Here is a 20053-nt window from a genome sequence, read left to right on the forward strand (position 1 = left end):
GCACGCAAGTGACTATTCATATGATTGACCAAATATCTTTTCGAAAGACATTTTGATTCTTAGTTTAATTATAAGGGTTCCACGTCCCGCGCGCCAATCATTTTGCAAATTATAGTGTTCTACTTTGCACATACAATATTAAAATTTATCTAATCATTGCAACGCCGTCATTTTGGCGTTCAACGTTTCTGCTCCACCCTGATAAATTAGTTTTTATATTAAAACGAACGTCTCGAGGAATAGAGTTAACCAAGCCAGTTATTGAATAATGAAGCCCTATGTGAGATACTATATATGGCATCTTGATAGCTCTCAAAGCTTTGAAATCAATTAAGAGATACTATATATGGATCACATACTGAAAATTATAGCATAAAACTAAAAAGTCTAAGTGAGATACTATGGATGATGGATCACATATACATTGTAGTCATGAAGTTCTTAACGTTGAAAAGATCTATACAATTCCAAGTTTATTGAAAATGAAGAATAAATTGTAGTTGGAGCAATCGCAGAAACCAATCGACCATTTGCCGTCAGCTTGAGGTTTGCCGCCATGCATCGCCTTCAACTTCCATCACTCACAGTCACTCTGTCAATTCTTCACCCCCACAAAAGGAAAATAAATTTTTAAAATGTAAATGCCTAGTGATAATATATATAAGGAGGATATTATTTTCAGTTTTATTAAAAGTCGTCTTATAACGTTCATTAATGTTATAGGCCATCTTTGGTCTGTATCTTAAACATGGACCATATATTACATGTTAGCTCATTAGTCCTCTTTGCTTTTTCGTGTTGACTGGGACAATTTGGTGAAGTCGTCCATAGCATTCAGGCAATATATGAAGGTTCCGATTCGTTCTGACGTGGAAATTACATTGATATGTAGTTTGATTAAATTAATCGTCGAAAGTAAACAGTGTAATTGCATAATGATATATAGTTTCATTTTCTTGTAATTAATATACATTACTAATTATACAAAGTTGGAGAATAACAAAATTTGAAATCAGTAAAAGCCACCATATAAATATAAGATTTTCTTTATTTGATAATATTTGAACTTGTTTCATTTTCTTGTTTTGTTTACTATATTTTGAAATATCTGCCCTTTAATAAGAGAAGAAATAAAAAGAGCTTAAGAGGCACTCGTTTATGAGTATAACTGTAATAAAATAAAAATACTAGTTGTAGTAAAAGAAATTAAAGATGTGTTATCGAAAAATTTCGTGTCATTTGAATACTCGCATAGCTAAAACTGGGATTGAGCTGAGAGAGAAAGCCTTTGCTCCAAACCAAGTGTTGATGCTGATGGGCCTTAGAGAAATAGGCCTATTATAAGTTTTACGGGCTTCATTATAGGTATGATTCGAGGAATTTAACAAATATTTCGTTGGAAAAAAACAACCAAATAGTTTTTCTTCTTCTTTTCATTGTCTTTTTCTGGTAACCAAAAAGTTTTGGAATTTACAGAAAATTCTTGTTTTGATATGATTAATATTAATATTTGAAGTGAAAAATTCTATTATAATGATTAATGCATAGTTAAAAAATTTACTAAGATATGAAGGCTTCAAATTCAATCATATACATATTTGGTAATCATATATGAATATTACTAATATTGATTTTTATTACTAACCAAGCATATAATATATGTTAACACATAACATGAATGAGAATGGTTTAAACGTTACTAATCAAATCCTATGTATGTAATAAATAATAATATATTTAGTCGGCTACCTCCCCACTATAGTCTATAAACTATATAGTACACACTCATTTTTTTCTAAAAGTGGCATTTTAAGTGGACTTTTCTTCTTAAGAAGCATGGTGTGGATCGTTTACTAAAACGATCATGTCATCATTTTCTTCTCTTTCATATATAGCATTAGATCAGAACGCTACAATTTTTCTAATAAAATTCCAAATTATATTGATACTCTCTAGGGTTCCTAGTTCTACAAAGTAAGTTCAAAAATTCAAACAATTCGAGTCATATATTTGTCTCTTGAATCTTGATATAACAGATTCAACACTAAAAATGAGTAAAATCTAAAAAAGGTGTCTATTTAGAAAGAGGAAAAAAAAGACATTGTTATTCAATGAGTTGGAGCATTTTGAGAAAACTATTAGTACAATGTTAATAATCACGCGTGCAGATATTTTCTTCTCGGATAATTTACTTTTATTTAGCAGAATTATTGATTGTAGGCGAATCTCCACATACTCCATCCATAACTTGGTGAGTCCCATCATAGTATTCACCGTACGATCCTTTCGTGGTCGATATTGCAACTGAGGAGTAATGTCCACCCAAAATCTCACTTGCGACCCATACCTAGTTCAACATTTGTGTTCATACTCGACATTTATAAACAAAAGTGCATACAAAATATAGTTATAAAAATGAAGTGTTATGGATATTTTTTTAACCGTTGATATGTTATGAACATATTTTCTTATAAAATTTAAATATATATGGGATAGATAACCATAAAGAATGCAGTTCCTTTTAAGGTACGGCTAAGATAGTGAATCTACCAAGCCTTCCTTTTCACACCAACTATGGATAAAATACACCCGACAAAATGATTAGTGGCCATAATGTGATTATAATGAGCATGAATGGGCAAACATGTCACATTTCTCCATTACTCAATGTCTACATAAACCCTCCAATCTCACATGTTAACTCGAAACAAAGAAGAAATAAACAGAGTAAAAAACTTAAAGCTTAAAATGGGGAGGCAGCTTTATACGACGACGGTTCTCTACTTAGTCACCCTACTCTTCATTTGCCGGACAATCTCAGCCGTCCGTTTCCCTCCGGAACAACCAACAACCGATGATCTAGATTTCATCCGTACGAGCTGCAACACAACGCTGTATCCAGACGTATGTTACACGTCTCTAGCTGGATACGCCTCCGCCGTCCAAGATAATCCGGCAAGGCTAGCTAAACTCGCAATCGGCGTTTCTCTCTCCCGCGCAAAATACACGGCGGCTTACCTCTCCAAACTCTCACGTCGCGCTGCCTCAGCTGCTGTCCACGACTGCGTTTCGAACGTGGGAGATGCCGTGGATCAGATGCGTGGCTCCCTAAGGCAGCTCCGAGAGATGAACCACCGTCGTCCCGGAGATCCGGCGTTTAGGTTTCAGATGAGTAACGTGCAGACGTGGATGAGCGCGGCGTTGACGGACGAGGAGACGTGTACGGATGGGGTCACGGAGGAGATGGAAGACGGAGAGACGAAGACGGCTATTTGCGATAGAGTCGCCGACGTCAAGAGGTTCACGAGTAATGCGCTCGCTCTCGTTAATACCTACGCCAACAATGGAGCCTAACTAACTAAGCTAGGTCTTGAAATTCCTAAAGTTATAAAAACACTTGTATATATATATGTGTTAAGTTGTGTGCTTAGTTTATAATGTGTATTCGAGGCTTTGAAACCGAGTTAGAACTCTGAGTTTGGGTGTTCAAATTATACATTAATCTATGTTTGATTGTATTAATATTAATATATGTCATATGTGTTTATATGGTGTGTGCTATATGAGTAATGAAGATAATTATACATGGTTTTGATGAGTAAATTTGATACATGAACCTGGTTTTTTTTTTTTTTTTTTTTTCTTTGATGAATTTGGATATGATATGGATGAATTTTGGCCATCATGTCTAAGGGGAACTGAAACCCGTGAGATGATTAGAACATCTGACTATGACCCCAAAGTTTGTCTATTAGTGGCCCACTCTAAAATCTTTACGAAAACAAGGTTTTGTCCTTTTTGTTCACGGGGATGCCAAAAAGCTTCCATACTCTGTTCACAGTTTCTATTTCAATCCCTATTGATAATGATTACACACATTCGCTTCACAGATTTTTCTAATTGAATTCCCTTTGAAATTTTCAACTCCCGCGCTGATTCCACAGTGATTCTTTCTTCTGCTAACTGTAGCATAATTAAATTAGTGACAATAATGAATGTTTAGCATTACCAATTACATAGTTTTCCCCTCATTATTAAGTGTGAAAATGAAATCAAAGCAGCAATAATTGTTCAACAAGAGAACAAAGTTTCACATAACACAATGCAGTAATAATAATAATACACAGTCGCTAATGTTATATCTTATCTCAGGACTAAGCAACAACACACACACAAATTCTAAAGTTTACAATCCAAATACTGAAAGAAATCCAAATAAATCTAATTAAGCTAAATTAAAGCACTCTCTTACTCTCTAAGAGATTCCATTTTTCAGTAACTAAAGATTCCGAAATTGCATAAGTACCGATTAATTCAGCACCCAACCGGAGCAACCACCGTCGGCTTCACCTTCGGAGGTCTCCCACGTCCCCTACGCTCACCTGTCGCCTGAGCTGCCGGTTCCGGCGCAGCAACCGTCTCCGAATCTGTTCTCGGTCTCTTCGGTGGTCGTCCTCGTGGCCTTCCAGATCCGGTAATGACCTTCTCCTGGGGAGGCTCCGATGGATCTTTCGGCTTCGGTGGACGGCCACGAGATCTAGGCGGATCTGTAGAGACGACGGTGGCAGCAACAACAGCAGCAGCAGCGGCGTCAGATTCGGCCTGAGTCTTCTGCTTCGGAGGACGGCCACGACCACGCTTAGGAGGAGCATCTGGATCTGGTTTCATATAATTGTTCTTCACCATGATTAGCTGACCGGTTTTCTTCATCTGGTTGAGATGGTAGCTGAGCAGCGTCATGTGTGACGGCGGTAGAGTTTGTTGAGTCGACTCGATGTGCTTAGCAATCGTCGTTTTGTTGCAGCCGTTCTTATCGTTCAAGGACTCAATCGCTTCCATTATCATCTAAACACAAATTTCAACCAAAATTTCAGAAACTAAATTGAGAGAGATTGAGAGATTTTAGGGGTGTACTTCACCTGAGGATAAGGTGGGAGAGAAAACGACGGAAGTTCTGATGAATGCGTATCTGAAGCTGAGCCATGGTGGAGATCGAAGGCCATGTCAAGCGTAGAGAGTGTGTGAGGTGATGAAGGAAGGAATCTGTGTGAGGAGGGATTTTAAAAAGCAATTTGGGAAAGTGGTTTTCTCATTATTCTCATATTAACTTGTAGTGTTGATCTGACGGTTGGGGTTTTCAAACTTACGGGTTGATCCAACGGCTCTGAGTTTATAGCAGCTTTCTCGAGCAGGATTACTGACGTGGACATATGGGAATGACTTCTGCTGACTATTACCCTTAAATTACCTAATTCTCCTCCAATCTTCCTTTTTTATTCAACGAATGGCCATTGGTTCAGCCTAGCTGGATTACTAGAACAGAAAACGACATACTACGTAGCGTTTTTGCTAATCATATTTCAAATTATTTTGTTAATGTAACACAATGAGTTATATATATCTTTCATTTTTTTTCCACCAATGAAAATTCATTTATATAATCAATCCCGAGGAGTCTTTCTCTATTAGCAGAACAAGATTTGCAAGACTAGAAGATGATGTGATTTTATTACTACTCACAAACAATAGAATCATATGAGACAAATAAAGCATTTTGAGAAATATACGAAGATGGGATCACAAGAAGCCCGTGCTGCCGAAGGGGTTGTTGCTGTTATGTTGCTCATGAGCACCTGCGTTTACCGGGAACTCCCCAAAACCCGTGGTGTTTTGCGGTTCTGAAACCGGGACTACTGGAAATTCCCCCAAACCGGTGGTCTTTGACGGTTCTGATACCGGGATTACTGGTAATGCCCCAAACCCAGTGGTGTTTTGTGGTGCTGAAACCGACACTACTGGAAATTCCCCAAAACCGGTGGTGTTTGATGGTTCTGAAGCCGGGGTTACTGGTAATGCCCCAAACCCAGTGATGTTTTGTGGTTCTGAAACCGGCACCACTGGAAATTCCCCAAACGCGGTGGTGTTTGGCGGTTCTGTAACCGGGACTACTGGAATCTCCCCAAAGCCGGTGGTGTTTGACGGCTCTGAAACCGGTACTGGAAATGCCCCAAAACTGGTGGTGCTTTGTGGTTCTGAAACCGGAACTATTGGAAACTCCCCAAAATCACCAAAAGGATTTGCAGGGCTGGGTGCAACCTGTAGCTGTGGCTGCTGCTCTTGTTGATGATAGGTTGGCTCATAGAGACCGAATGGGTTGTTTACGGCTGAAGGCGGTGAAACACTGTCTGAAAATGCAAACAGGTCTTGGACCTCAAACGGATTGGAAGCTGGGACGCCATAGGCAGGCTGTTGGGCTGCTCTCAAGGCTCCATCGTCATATAGACTGTTCAGGGTGAGCGTGTCTAATCCACCCGCCTTGCATTTGTTGCAGAAAAAAATGTTAATGATTCAGAAGCCACAAAATCAATTCCCCAGAGGTGACATACGTTAACAGGACAATGGTACGTAATTGATGCATCCCATTATCACTAATACAAGAATACATCTTACCAGCTGTCTCTCTGTGGCTGCAGATATATCATTGCTAGGTGTTGTGACCAACGCAAGCTCCCATCCTGACGGATCCAAATCTCTTGCTTGCCCAAAACTAAACGGCGAAGAATCAACTGGAAACAGAAACATAACCAGAATTGCGACTAAAGACAAGCAAGAAAGGCAAACTTAGAGCTCCAGTACATAGACCAAGAAGCTCACCATCATTGGAAACTAAGGCCAAAGCTAGTGCATTTTGGTCCAGGATTGCTAACGGATCAGGTGTATCATCATGCAGACCCTGTGTGTAATACTGAGAGAATCAGAGACAAAAGGATAACAATGACAGAATAAAGAAATCAAGACCATATGTAATAAGCATAATTTACCAATAGATCATCAGTATCAATGAAGTTCTGTGGAGTTTCTACTGAAGGAGGAGACTGGGAAGAAAGTTGCGTTTCTTCAGAGGGAACAACGGCACTATCTGAAGGCGATGATGTTTCATGTTCTTCATGTGAAGGTCCAACATCTTCAGAAGTAAGACCATCATCAGGCGTATAGGTCAGAAGCTGTATGTTGACAAAGTTTTTAGAAATAAGTTATAAAAGAAAAATCATGGTTTCTGTAGGAGTAGGACCACAATGAGAGTATATATGTACCAGTGGCCCAGATGTGACGTCGACCATCTGAGGTGCGTCTCTCATATATTCCTCCATTGTTGTAAGAAAAGATTGTGGAGGCTTGAAAAAAACAAAAATAGACTTATTTAGTATTGATAAAGTACCTGCCATCACAAATTTAAATGTAACAAACAAGTTATTATCTGATACCTCTCTTAAAACAGGAAACTGGAAATTCCTTGCAAGTTCTAATCCTTTGCATACTTCATAGAAGGCAGAAAGGTTGCCAGCCTGCATTGATAAACTAACCCTTGTTAAGTGAAATCTAAATTGATCTAACAGAGAAAATAACCCAACAACATTACCTGCAAACCCGCACGCTTGTATATTTCAAGGGCCTTGATGGCCTCATGTCTTGGCATTTCAAAGAACTGCAATATATGCATGTATAAAACAGTAAGAAATCAAAAAACACATGAAGGGAGAGAGTAACTCTGGGGGAAAAGAAAAAACTGGCCTACCTTCTCTACTAGATTGATAATTCCTTCATTGATGGCACAATACACTTTAAAACTCTCCTTCAATACCTGCATACACAATTTACAATAAGATCTCAGAGCTTAAATCAAGCTGTTCTTTCCAGATAGTATATATTTGACACAACACTAAGAACTAGCGGATATATGTAAATTATGCCCCCGAGTTTAGTTTAATGTACCAGGGAGAGTGCATATTGAATGATATGATTGTGCTTAGCAGCACCTTCTGGCTGAAAAAGTCGAAAGAGCAAAGTCAGTTCATACGTCAGGAAAAGCTTCTCCAACTTAATAGAAAATAATACGGGATTTACAAAACATAGTGCACGACTCGGGAAATGACATCAAAGAAGCACCTTACAACCAATGAGACGATGCAGAAGCTGTTGTAAAGCTGGCAACTGTTCCAAGAGTTTTTCACCATCTAAATCCCTTGTTTTGCTATACCCCTGTTCATTTCCAAAATCGAATACCCTCAGGAAGGAAAGGAGATAATATAAGGCCAGAAAACCAAGTAAAACGCAAATTTGATACCTTCTCCTGCCCTGGGGAAACTTTTGGAAGACGTTCAGCCTCGATGTCATATTTCAGAACCCTGAAGCATTCAAGCCGTTCCTCAAGAAACAACGCATAAGTGCGTACCCACCCTGAACAATCCCATGCTGTAAGCAAGCATAAAGCAAATACCATATCAACAATAACTCTATGCAGAAACCTTGAATGAACCTCATTTGCTTCTAAAAACACATAGACCCGTGAATGTAGCAGTAAGGACTCACCGACTGGGCTAGAGTCATCCTTGAAATTAGAAATTTGCATAATGCGTCCTTTTTGCGAAAAATTCAATAGCTCCTCTCTAAATGTCGGATCACCATCCCTCAGAAGCCGGTGTATAACTAGCAGTGCTTTTAATGCAACCTGTTGAAGCAAAACACACAATAAAATAGCCAACAGAAAGAATGAGAAACCTAACCAAAGCTATCTACACCAATTTGAAACAATGACTGAATCGATCCTCAGAATTTCACACCCTAAAACATACAGAGGATGAAAGTGAACACATCTAATCATACTAAACGCTGCAAATTACTATAATCACTATCTTCCCTAAAAGATTCAGATCATAATCCGAGAAAGAGCAAATCAATTACCGTCCAATTTCTGGTTTTGTGTAATCGTCGGGAGAGAGCATGAATGCAGTAAGCAACATCTGCTCGAGGCCTAATCGCTGACGTTGCGAGGAAAATTTCTGTAACAATTCACAGAGAATAAGATATTTAGAAAAACAATAAACAAATACAAATCTAAAAACTCTGCAAAAAAACAAGTGAGAAGCAATCACTTACTCCTGAGATGACGATCTTTGGGAGGACACTCGACATGGTTAGTAGCCTTCACTATGGCAACATCTAATTCCTGTAAATTAGAAGATCAAAACTCGAATCTATGAGTGATTCACCTTCGGTGGTCTAAGATATATAAAACTATTCGATCGAAATGCTGAAAAAATCAAAGCAAATCGAAATCGAAAGGAGCGTACGGCGTAATCGCTATTGACTCGGACAAGGCCGACTTTGGTGGTGTCTTTTAAGGCTCCGTAAGCTCTTCGCCATGACTGTAGCGTTCCCATTGGAGACTAAGCGAAAAACCGTTCAGATCTCTCTCTCTCGAATCTTCTTCTCAGATATTATTTTTCCCCGAGAAAGAAACGCAGAGACTGAGAAGAAAGAGGAAGAAAACAAATGAGACGCAGATTTGGATTCGTCTCATTCTTATATTTCTTTCCTTAATTCGCGACTAATTGCTTTTTGATTTGTATTTACTCTTTTTATTCATTTTTAACTCTCTTTTTATCCTCTTTTTTTTACTTCTTCATCATTCTTTTTTGTCGGTTTTCACTTTTATTTTGTTTTTGGCTAAGATCAAGTGTAACTTTTTTTAGTTAAAGCAGATAAGTGTAACATTCTTATAAAAGTTACGATTATTCATCTTGGTACTTAGACGTATGAGTCAATGATTTTCTTTAAATAATGATGAGAAGAAGAAAAAAAAGTGATTCTTAAATTAATTTAGACGCAAAGCATGTCGCTGCAAATACATAAGAGTGAGACTATTATTTGACTCGATTCTGAATCGAATCCACGGACCCTTTCATTGTTCTTATGTTGTGTCAGCAACTCGTCATTCAGAGCCATGTGTGTGTACATCTCATGACTTATACTAAAATTTATAATTTGTGGATTAACCTTTTGTGGCTAAATGTTATCTAGCGTCCAATATATAACTTTGATTAGATTGTGATTTTTTAACTATACGAATCAAATTTTGTAGTCACTGATTTTGTAATTTTACTTGACTATATCATTTTTTATGTATTCCGTTTTTGTGTTATCATAATGAAAGTGGGGTTGTCTTTTTCCAAAAGCATTCCTTTATGGGTCCTTTTTTTCTACTAAAGAAGTTGTGGAAAAGCATCACCACACCAATGCTGGTGGGGGACAGAAACATAGTCATAGAGTTATAGGTGCAGCTCTAGTTGTATCAATACTCTCATTTGACATTTTCGATTGGTCGACTGAATGTTAGTTTATCTTCATTTTGCTAGTTGTATGAATTCGTTACAAAATGTATGTAGTTGTCAACAAATTCTCGTCCAATGTTTTTTCATTGGGTTGTCATATTATTCGTACAGATTTGAATGGCAGATCACAATGAATGCAACTTTACCGAATCAGCACAAATCTGTTATCACTTGTCACCACCTTATTCTCCCTACATTTTACGAATTGGGTTGTTTATTTAGTATGGATCAAGCCCAATTCTTTAGTAGTTTAAAATAAGCCTGTACTATAGTGCAAATGATTCCCACATCAATCATCTAGCCCATCAAATTCATGTGTCTTTTGATCCCAACTCGGCTAGTCCTGCACGTAGCGTCCAGTGTCCACTGTCCACGCAATGGTAAAATATATGAAACTATCATGTTTTGATGATACGACCAAGTTAACGATGATAATTGTTGCTGGTTAACATCGTTCCTTTCTTATCCGCATAAGACTTGTTTTTGGGTGTGTTAACATTCATTTTCATGGTACTTTAAGCTACTTTTAGCATTTTACTCGGAGATATACAATTGGAATATAGTATTATTTAGGGACGTATGATGTATCTTTGATTCTGTCAAGTAGGTTATAAGAACAAAATGCTTAAGTACTATACGTTTTGTTTCCACGTTATTGAATGGGTAAGTGGAATAAAAACAAGGACACCTCTTTCTTATTCATCACGTGATCAGCCGCCAACAAAAGCAAATGTCGTACCTCTCCTCGCTCCCTCCGATGGTTACGTGAATCGAGAAGATAATATCATGAATACTCAGTCTATATATACGGTGATTAATTCATTCGCTACTAGAGTATGTTTTACGTGATTATATTATATATTTATGTGATTTATCTACGTAAAAGATTTTATAAGAAGTAATAAAATGTAAATTCAGCAAAAAAAAAAAGCTAGAAAATTACAAACAATAACTGTGAAAACGTTACGAACAAACAACAAAATGATTGTAAAACAAAGTCTAATAGAACTATCTAATTTGTCAAACAAATGATTTTATAACCATATTACGGCTAATAGAAAACTAGAAATCGTAGAATTAATATGTTATTTTTTTCATTTTGCAAGTCAGCCGCAATTCTAAAGTTTGATATCAGGATGCAAATGTGAACTTCACATGGGCAGTGTTTCGTCGGAGTCTATGGAGAGAGAGATTCATGAATCTTGTTAATAATATGAACAGATAAAAATAAAATCGAAGCAAGAGTACATGTGATATTCGATGTAGGGACACGTGCGTATGGCCTCACACCATTATGTCTTCATATTCCCCCACCCCAAGGACATCGCACGACACCTTAGTGTCAGTCCAGTTCCAGATTTGCCGGCTTTATATTTTGCTATATGCTTTTTACAAGTTAAAAATTAATTATCTGATTAATTAATGTCTACAATTACTTGTCAATTTGTCATAAAAAAAAAGAAGTTCACAATTACTTATAACAAATAAATGTTTCATGTTAAGTTAGTTTGGAGTACTCATTTGTACTTCGAATTGCGAAGGCGATTTGGATGCATAACGAATAAATTACACAAATTAACCATGAAATTATATTCATAGATCTTCCAAACATTATTGTTATGTGTGAAATGTGAATGAATGCACATATCTCTAAATGAGTTTGTTATGGAACCTAAAAATCAAGTGTTAAGCTTATATACACATTACACAGAACCTAGACCTAAAGTGTTAAGTTGAGAGATACGGATCTCATGACATGTTTTACTATTTTACTATTTCAGCAAATCAAGATTAGAGCACGAGTGATAAATATCATGTTTTGTTTGACCATCCGATTTAATTATTCCTTTGGCAAATTCGAATCTTTCTGGCACAAAATATGTTTAAAGAACACAAAAGCACACGAGTACACGACTTCATATAAAAAAAAATGATAAACACATATTGATTACTAAAATATTGATGGTTAACATCTTACACATAGTTACAAAATGTCTAGTATGTCTTTATTGTTGTTATATTTTGCCATTCAAAGTTGAAGTTGTATAATTAAAGGAAAACTAAGAGAATAATTAACATTCTAAAGCTATAAAATTACTTACTTAGAAGAATGAAGGAGTATTAAGTTATTAACCAAATACGTTGCTTAAATTTTGTATAGGCGTAACTAGAGTTTAAATGCAACGTACAATACAGACTAGACACGGCCACGTGAATGGACCAGAAATGATCGTACGCCTACAATTAGCAGATCGGCGATTGTAACAGAAGAACGCTAACTTTCATGCTTAAACGACACTTGTCCAGACTAGCCTGAGCTGTCTCCAACCACGCGATTTTTTTTTTGGTTCGTAACGTCACGCGCCCACTCACGAAATGGTTACCACTTACCACCACCGTCTGGTTTTGCTAAATAAACCAAAGCTGCAAATTAAGCTTCTAATTCATCTACTACAAAGCCTTCCATCAACCTATTTCATCTCTATCTCTCATATGCCTAACCAGACAAAAAGAAAATGCAACTTAATGTTAATCAATGGAAGAAAGCAAAACAAAGAGTAATTATAGTGCTGATTGTAATCATGCAACTTTTTGGTGCCGTTAAGTTAACGCCCACAATTGGTCCATCTGCCACCTCATATCAGATTTTGACAATTCACATTTTTTGGTCCATCTATTTTGTGCCGATGCGTATGCATGGTTCTCTATCATTGAAATTTGTTAAGAGACACTTTTTTCACTATTTCAAAAAGACTCAAACAATCTTGTAAACCCAAGTTATTCTTCCTTTTTTTTTTTGTTCCAAAAATGCCTAGTATTTCAAGAATTCAGTAATCCAATTTTACTTGTTTAAAATTGGCTTGTTTATGTAATTAACATATATCACGACTTGTATTACTTCTTTAGAAAAAATAATGTTTGGACTAAAAAGCAGACTAAATATTCATTACGAATGATGTGACACCATTTTCATTTGTTAGCTTCTACTACTATAAAAAATAAATAAAGGAATCAATGAGTGCACCTTTAATTTTTTTGGTTAATCAACGAGAGCACTTGATATCAAGTATGACGATAACCAATCAAAGTAAAAAACTTTGGATGTCTTTTTCTCTTTGCTAGTAAATTAATAATTATACCTACCGAATTTGTAACACATTACACATTGACATGGTGCATGTTTAATCCAATACTATCGACGTCACTCTATACTCCGTAAGTAATAGTATATATACATTGAAATGATCCATTATACCATCTGATAAATTTTTGTGAAGTGGCTAAAAATATAAACAGTTTTTTTTTTTTTGTGAGAAAATGATGTAACGGAGCATAATTATTCGTGGAACACAAGAACATGTAACCAACCATGTAGCACAGCGTTAATTGAGATGGTCCATACGAAGAGCCGTCAACGGTGGGAATGGTCATCTCAATTCTCATCAGGGCCTAGCGTATAAAAATACTTTAGAGACGTGTAATAATCACATGGGATCTTTGGGACCACAGTCTAAATGGCGTACGGTAAGTTCAAGGGACCCGTTTTACACGTGGACCCAATCACATGTTGTCAGTTCTGATTTTCACGAAAATAATTTCGAATATTTTTGTAAGACATTAATTAGTGGGACTAATTGTTATTTTCTGATCTGTGTAATCTTATTATGATTTAAGAATAGTTGCCGTAAGCGACGGCGTTAAGTACATACTACAATTGTATTAACCAATTTTATCTACAAATAGCAAAAAAAATCGAGACTATACTTTAAAAAGAAACGATTACAACTTAACTCTATCGTAACATGTAATTGACAAAATAGTGAATGCTATTTAAGTGTAAAGACTGAATGCTACTATTTGATAATTACTGTTATTTTGAAATGGGTTTATATATACTGCAGTTTACTTTTCTACCCCCTTGCTCGAAACATGCCTACATTATTACAAAGGGGAAGGCTAGGGCACTCAAACAGTATGATGAAAGCTTTTAGTTCCCCATCCAAAGAACAAATATAAAAGTCTTTTGTAATTAATGAAAATGTTACTAGTTCTTATCCACTCTTACAGATAAATACTAATAAGGTTTAATTTTTTTTTTAAAGATCTTATAAAAAATGTTAGAAAAGGAGCTTTTTCTTATATTCAATTTAAATTTTTTAACAATTTAAAACTAAAACGGGAAAACGTCATAGTCCCTCAATCTCTTTTTAATAAAATGGAATATTAATTTCCATAATGGGTTTAATGATGGTTTACTTTTCCCAATACAAAAGTTCCATTTTATTTAATAAGACTATACTAAATACTTAAACTTTTTAATAAAAAATATCTGTATTTTAGATCAAAAGTTACAATCACACAAAACCAACACAACAAACTCCTTAAAAAAGCGACAAAAAGTAAATTGTACCACTAGTTGCATGACAATCTTTTTAGTTGTTCAAAATTGTATGACCATCTAAACTCTAAAGTAATACTAACTTTAGAAAATATTAATCTGTAAAAAGCTATATATTCCCTAATATATTAGTTTATTAATTTCAATATATTCCCTAATTACAAATTTTGGTGTGTGTGTGATTTTCAGCCTTATCTCTTTGAGCTGTAGATGTTGCTGTTAGCCCTCTGATCCATGATTCATCGGACATCGAGCCCCATCACGAGCCTTTTTATTCTCAACAATAATAATCATTTTTTTTCTTATAACCTTCCTCTCTATTTTTACAATTTATTTTGTTATTAGAAGTGGTAGTGGAGTGAAAAAACAAATCCTAAGCAGTCCTAACCGATCCCCGAAGCTAAAGATTCTTCACCTTCCCAAATAAAGCAAAACCTAGATCCGACATTGAAGGAAAAACCTTTTAGATCCATCTCTGAAAAAAAACCAACCATGAAGAGAGATCATCATCATCATCATCATCAAGATAAGAAGACTATGATGATGAATGAAGAAGACGACGGTAACGGCATGGATGAGCTTCTAGCTGTTCTTGGTTACAAGGTTAGGTCATCCGAAATGGCTGATGTTGCTCAGAAACTCGAGCAGCTTGAAGTTATGATGTCTAATGTTCAAGAAGACGATCTTTCTCAACTCGCTACTGAGACTGTTCACTATAATCCGGCGGAGCTTTACACGTGGCTTGATTCTATGCTCACCGACCTTAATCCTCCGTCGTCTAACGCCGAGTACGATCTTAAAGCTATTCCCGGTGACGCGATTCTCAATCAGTTCGCTATCGATTCGGCTTCTTCGTCTAACCAAGGCGGCGGAGGAGATACGTATACTACAAACAAGCGGTTGAAATGCTCAAACGGCGTCGTGGAAACCACTACAGCGACGGCTGAGTCAACTCGGCATGTTGTCCTGGTTGACTCGCAGGAGAACGGTGTGCGTCTCGTTCACGCGCTTTTGGCTTGCGCTGAAGCTGTTCAGAAAGAGAATCTGACTGTAGCGGAAGCTCTGGTGAAGCAAATCGGATTCTTAGCCGTTTCTCAAATCGGAGCGATGAGAAAAGTCGCTACTTACTTCGCCGAAGCTCTCGCGCGGCGGATTTACCGTCTCTCTCCGTCGCAGAGTCCAATCGACCACTCTCTCTCCGATACTCTTCAGATGCACTTCTACGAGACTTGTCCTTATCTCAAGTTCGCTCACTTCACGGCGAATCAAGCGATTCTCGAAGCTTTTCAAGGGAAGAAAAGAGTTCATGTCATTGATTTCTCTATGAGTCAAGGTCTTCAATGGCCGGCGCTTATGCAGGCTCTTGCGCTTCGACCTGGTGGTCCTCCTGTTTTCCGGTTAACCGGAATTGGTCCACCGGCACCGGATAATTTCGATTATCTTCATGAAGTTGGGTGTAAGCTGGCTCATTTAGCTGAGGCGATTCACGTTGAGTTTGAGTACAGAGGATTTGTGGCTAACACTTTAGCTGATCTTGATGCTTCGATGCTTGAGCTTAGACCAAGTGAGATTGAATCTGTTGCGGTTAACTCTGTTTTCGAGCTTCACAAGCTCTTGGGACGACCTGGTGCGATCGATAAGGTTCTTGGTGTGGTGAATCAGATTAAACCGGAGATTTTCACTGTGGTTGAGCAGGAATCGAACCATAATAGTCCGATTTTCTTAGATCGGTTTACTGAGTCGTTGCATTATTACTCGACGTTGTTTGACTCGTTGGAAGGTGTACCGAGTGGTCAAGACAAGGTCATGTCGGAGGTTTACTTGGGTAAACAGATCTGCAACGTTGTGGCTTGTGATGGACCTGACCGAGTTGAGCGTCATGAAACGTTGAGTCAGTGGAGGAACCGGTTCGGGTCTGCTGGGTTTGCGGCTGCACATATTGGTTCGAATGCGTTTAAGCAAGCGAGTATGCTTTTGGCTCTGTTCAACGGCGGTGAGGGTTATCGGGTGGAGGAGAGTGACGGCTGTCTCATGTTGGGTTGGCACACACGACCGCTCATAGCCACCTCGGCTTGGAAACTCTCCACCAATTAGATGGTGGCTCAATGAATTGATCTGTTGAACCGGTTATGATGATAGATTTCCGACCGAAGCCAAACTAAATCCTACTGTTTTTCCCTTTGTCACTTGTTAAGATCTTATCTTTCATTATATTAGGTAATTGAAAAATTTTAATCTCGCTTTGGAGAGTTTTTTTTTTTTGCATGTGACATTGGAGGGTAAATTGGATAGGCAGAAATAGAAGTATGTGTTACCAAGTATGTGCAATTGGTTGAAATAAAATCATCTTGAGTGTCACCATCTATAAAATTCATTGTAATGACTAATGAGCCTGATTAAACTGTCTCTTATGATAATGTGCTGATTCTCATGAATATGCTCTTTTAATGTGCATGGTATTATAGGTGGACCAGATTATTTTAACAATGCTAAGTCGTTTTCAGTTTTCTTATTTGTTAATTTGAAAGAAGAAAAGTAAACAAAAGAAACCGAAAAGATACAAATGTCCACCTTTAATACATGTATCTGAAAGATATAGTAGGCGATTATATATGTCACCTAAAAAAAAAAAAGAGTAGGCGGATTATATTGTTCAACATCAACTGCACATAAATAATTCCACATATGTAAAAATGGGAGATGTTGATGTTCTTCGTAAATAAAAGACTGAAGTTTTTTTTTTTTTTTTTTGACAGCAATTGAAGTTGGTTTACGAACTTGTTTAAGAGATAAAAAAACATTCGACAGTGGTGGTAGTAGACTAGACTTCACTCGTGACCCTTTGGTATTATATAGTTGAGTGACTGTGACATTTGATCCTTTGTGATGTATAAAAAGGGCACGAGGGCGGTTTGATGGTTGATTATAGTCAACTTTTGCTACCCCACATATATGGGCCGAATAAGTGCTAATGGGCCTTAGTAAAAATCCCAAAACAAGTAGAAATGGTTCAGAAAAAAAGATAGCAACTTTGAGGTGGGAATTGGTCAATTGGCAAAACAGAGGGTTCTAAAATCTAGGGTTTATACGTTCTATAGAAGGGAGAGGAGGAGACGTGAGAGTCTTTAGGCGGAAAAATATATTTGCATATTTACTTTTGTATGTGTTTGATTTTGTTTCAGAATTATGGATATTTTGGATTTTGGTTAATCAATCTCTCTCCCCTCGTGAAAAACTTTCTTTATCTATTTTGATGAAATTTTTATTAGGAGATGGATAATGAGAGTCATGAGACTAAATGACTAACATACATCCGCTTTATATCTTACACAAAATCGTATAACTAACACACTTATTTTATTACGAACACGCATAATAACATCACAGACAGAGATGGTATACATAAGCATACAATACAATTGCTTAACAAGACCGCCATTATTATTAGCATAACATGTAAAGGCGGATGATAAAGGCACTTACGAGACAAGTACAAAAGACACATGCATGAGGATGATTTACGACGATGACCATGGAGGGTTATTAAGCTTTGTTCTGGCCCTTGAGGATGTGGTCATCCATATCAGCAACTAAGCTCTTGACAAACTTCATGTAGTTGATGGGTTCGGGGGAGTCTTCGTTGCGATTCTCCCATATCAGAGTGACTTTGCAGACGCAGCCTTCGTTCGACTTGGGAATGAACTGTAAGATAACCTCATACTTCTTGTACTTCTCCATCACATGACCCTCTAGTCCTCTGAACGTCAACGCCATCTTCTCGTCGTCTATCTCTCTTTTCTCCTTGATGACTTCCGGCTTCCCATCTTCATACACACACACACATTTTTAGTCCACATTAGAATATATAGATATCATCCAATCCTCGCGTGTTACCAAACACAGAAAGAGATAGAGTAAAGTATGGACCAAGTGTGTAGTTCCAGGATTTGATGGAGCCGTGGGAGTCCCAGTCGCCATCGTGGACGGTGACGCCTTGGACATGGTGGCCGATGGCGTCCGGGAAGAGATTGTTTTGGCTCCTCCATCGCCTGTAGTGTTTCTCCGCCGACCCTTTCAGCGGTACTTCCGCCACGTATTTTCCTGACATCGCCATTTCTTGATTGATTGTTTTCTTTTGAAATGTGTCAAGTGTTTTATTCGATGGAAAAACCCAAGTGTTGCGCTTCCTTTATATACAAATTAAGACTCACCACAACACTAACAAGAAACGAAATTATGGCGATAAAGATTTAATTATAGGTGGTTTATATCTTTTAAACTATAAGATAAAGATTTCATTCGTTTAACATTTGCTAAATCCTGAATATGAAATGCTTAGTCCATCCGTACCATTTTAAGTGACTTTTAACCAAATAATTGTTTTATTTTAAGTGAAAGTTAAAGAAATGTATACGTAAGGATAGTTTGTAAGCGCTTGAATATAAGGTTTGAATTGGTTGGAATATGTCATTATTAATAGATAACACATAACAGATTATTAACTGGATAAAAAGAAGCAAGAAAAGTAGGGCGAAATAGACGGGCAAGAGGGTTTTGCGTTATTTAATGACCATAGATGTCATAGTGATATGCTCCACATGTGTATCCCATGTGTCGTCATGTCCAAATTACCTCACACTTATAGATTCTTTGAACCTATTTTTGTTTTGTTTTGACACAAGCACCCTTTTATGTTATAACCATCGACTTAAGAAGTATCTTTAATTTACATAAAATATGAATATATAACAACTGAAAACTGTCCTTCAATTAGATACGAAACGTGTCCATCAAAATTAGTTATGCATATATTGATATTCCCACATATGAATCAATGTTGGAATTGGATTGATCCGAGTTTATGATAAAATGTGGGATTAATGATTATCCAATATATATTAGTATTTTGTATATAATATAATTAAGAATATATGTAGAGTGTTCAGGTTTTATAAGTTTTTTAGTACGTATTAGAATAATCTATTTAGGGTATCTATGTTTAGTTTATTCTTTCTTTGTAAAAGCTGCAGATTGTTATAGATTTCTAAATTTCAGTCTTTACTTGGTTATCTTTTTTTGGTCATATCGTTCGTACTTCTTAATTATCACACCCACATGCATGAATATTTCAATATTCCCCTTTTTTAGTTAAAAGACTTTACGGTAAACGAGAATAATTTTTTTACGATCTTGTATAAGACGTTTATTATGACGATCATAGTGAATATGCATTTATGAGAATCTCAATGTGATATATGAAAAGAAAAGGAAACCTAGTATTAAACATTAGCACTGCATGGTAGGGATCATATTGTTTCCATGAAGACTACTTTGAGATGAATTAGTCACTTCGTTGAGATGAAACGTTATAATTATACCAACTTCATAGTGTTGCGAGTCCAATCATCAAACAAATTAAGGAGTGATCGCATAAATCACATTGAGATTCTCATAAATGCACATCCAAAAATTATACAAGAGA

At 36.8% G+C, this 20053-nt stretch overlaps 5 protein-coding genes and 1 long non-coding RNA gene across 7 annotated transcripts; 3 read left to right on the forward strand and 3 right to left on the reverse strand.

Annotated features, from left to right (window-relative positions):
- Positions 1 to 2523: 2523 nt before the first annotated feature.
- Positions 2524 to 3632, forward strand: AT1G14890 (Plant invertase/pectin methylesterase inhibitor superfamily protein). Its single transcript, NM_101358.4, has one exon. The coding sequence runs from the start codon at positions 2695 to 2697 to the stop codon at positions 3352 to 3354; it is 660 nt and encodes a 219-aa protein (NP_563960.2). The 5' UTR covers positions 2524 to 2694; the 3' UTR covers positions 3355 to 3632.
- A 133-nt stretch (positions 3633 to 3765) lies between these two features.
- Positions 3766 to 5117, reverse strand: HMGA (high mobility group A). The gene is made up of 2 exons (NM_101359.4): positions 4920 to 5117; positions 3766 to 4845 (listed from the first exon to the last, which is right to left on the reverse strand). Exons 1-2 carry the CDS (start codon positions 5001 to 5003, stop codon positions 4315 to 4317), a joined length of 615 nt encoding a protein of 204 aa, NP_172943.1. The 5' UTR covers positions 5004 to 5117; the 3' UTR covers positions 3766 to 4314.
- A 244-nt stretch (positions 5118 to 5361) lies between these two features.
- On the reverse strand, positions 5362 to 9385 carry AT1G14910 (ENTH/ANTH/VHS superfamily protein). Of its 2 annotated transcripts, none has more exons than NM_101360.4 (15): positions 9132 to 9385; positions 8938 to 9007; positions 8743 to 8840; positions 8371 to 8509; positions 8126 to 8253; positions 7948 to 8040; positions 7774 to 7824; positions 7577 to 7642; positions 7421 to 7486; positions 7266 to 7346; positions 7095 to 7175; positions 6822 to 7004; positions 6655 to 6733; positions 6451 to 6566; positions 5362 to 6315 (listed from the first exon to the last, which is right to left on the reverse strand). In NM_101360.4, exons 1-15 carry the CDS (start codon positions 9219 to 9221, stop codon positions 5578 to 5580), a joined length of 2079 nt encoding a protein of 692 aa, NP_172944.1. In that variant the 5' UTR covers positions 9222 to 9385; the 3' UTR covers positions 5362 to 5577. The 2 variants fall into 2 exon arrangements, with proteins under 2 accessions (NP_172944.1, NP_001321427.1); NM_001332139.1 differs by having other exon boundaries at positions 8126 to 8238; positions 9132 to 9374.
- A 2922-nt stretch (positions 9386 to 12307) lies between these two features.
- AT1G05133 lies at positions 12308 to 12916 on the forward strand. The gene has a single exon (NR_138841.1). It is a non-coding gene; the product is annotated as an other RNA (long non-coding RNA).
- A 1715-nt stretch (positions 12917 to 14631) lies between these two features.
- Positions 14632 to 17065, forward strand: GAI (GRAS family transcription factor family protein). Its single transcript, NM_101361.3, has one exon. It carries the CDS (start codon positions 15064 to 15066, stop codon positions 16663 to 16665), a length of 1602 nt encoding a protein of 533 aa, NP_172945.1. The 5' UTR covers positions 14632 to 15063; the 3' UTR covers positions 16666 to 17065.
- Positions 17066 to 17912: 847 nt separating this feature from the next.
- Positions 17913 to 18754, reverse strand: AT1G14930 (Polyketide cyclase/dehydrase and lipid transport superfamily protein). Its single transcript, NM_101362.3, has 2 exons — positions 18499 to 18754; positions 17913 to 18395 (listed from the first exon to the last, which is right to left on the reverse strand). The coding sequence occupies exons 1-2, from the start codon at positions 18683 to 18685 to the stop codon at positions 18115 to 18117; spliced, it is 468 nt and encodes a 155-aa protein (NP_172946.1). The 5' UTR covers positions 18686 to 18754; the 3' UTR covers positions 17913 to 18114.
- Positions 18755 to 20053: the final 1299 nt, after the last annotated feature.

The sequence above is a fragment of the Arabidopsis thaliana genome, assembly GCF_000001735.4.
Source record: "Arabidopsis thaliana chromosome 1 sequence".
Lineage (NCBI taxonomy): Eukaryota > Viridiplantae > Streptophyta > Magnoliopsida > Brassicales > Brassicaceae > Arabidopsis > Arabidopsis thaliana.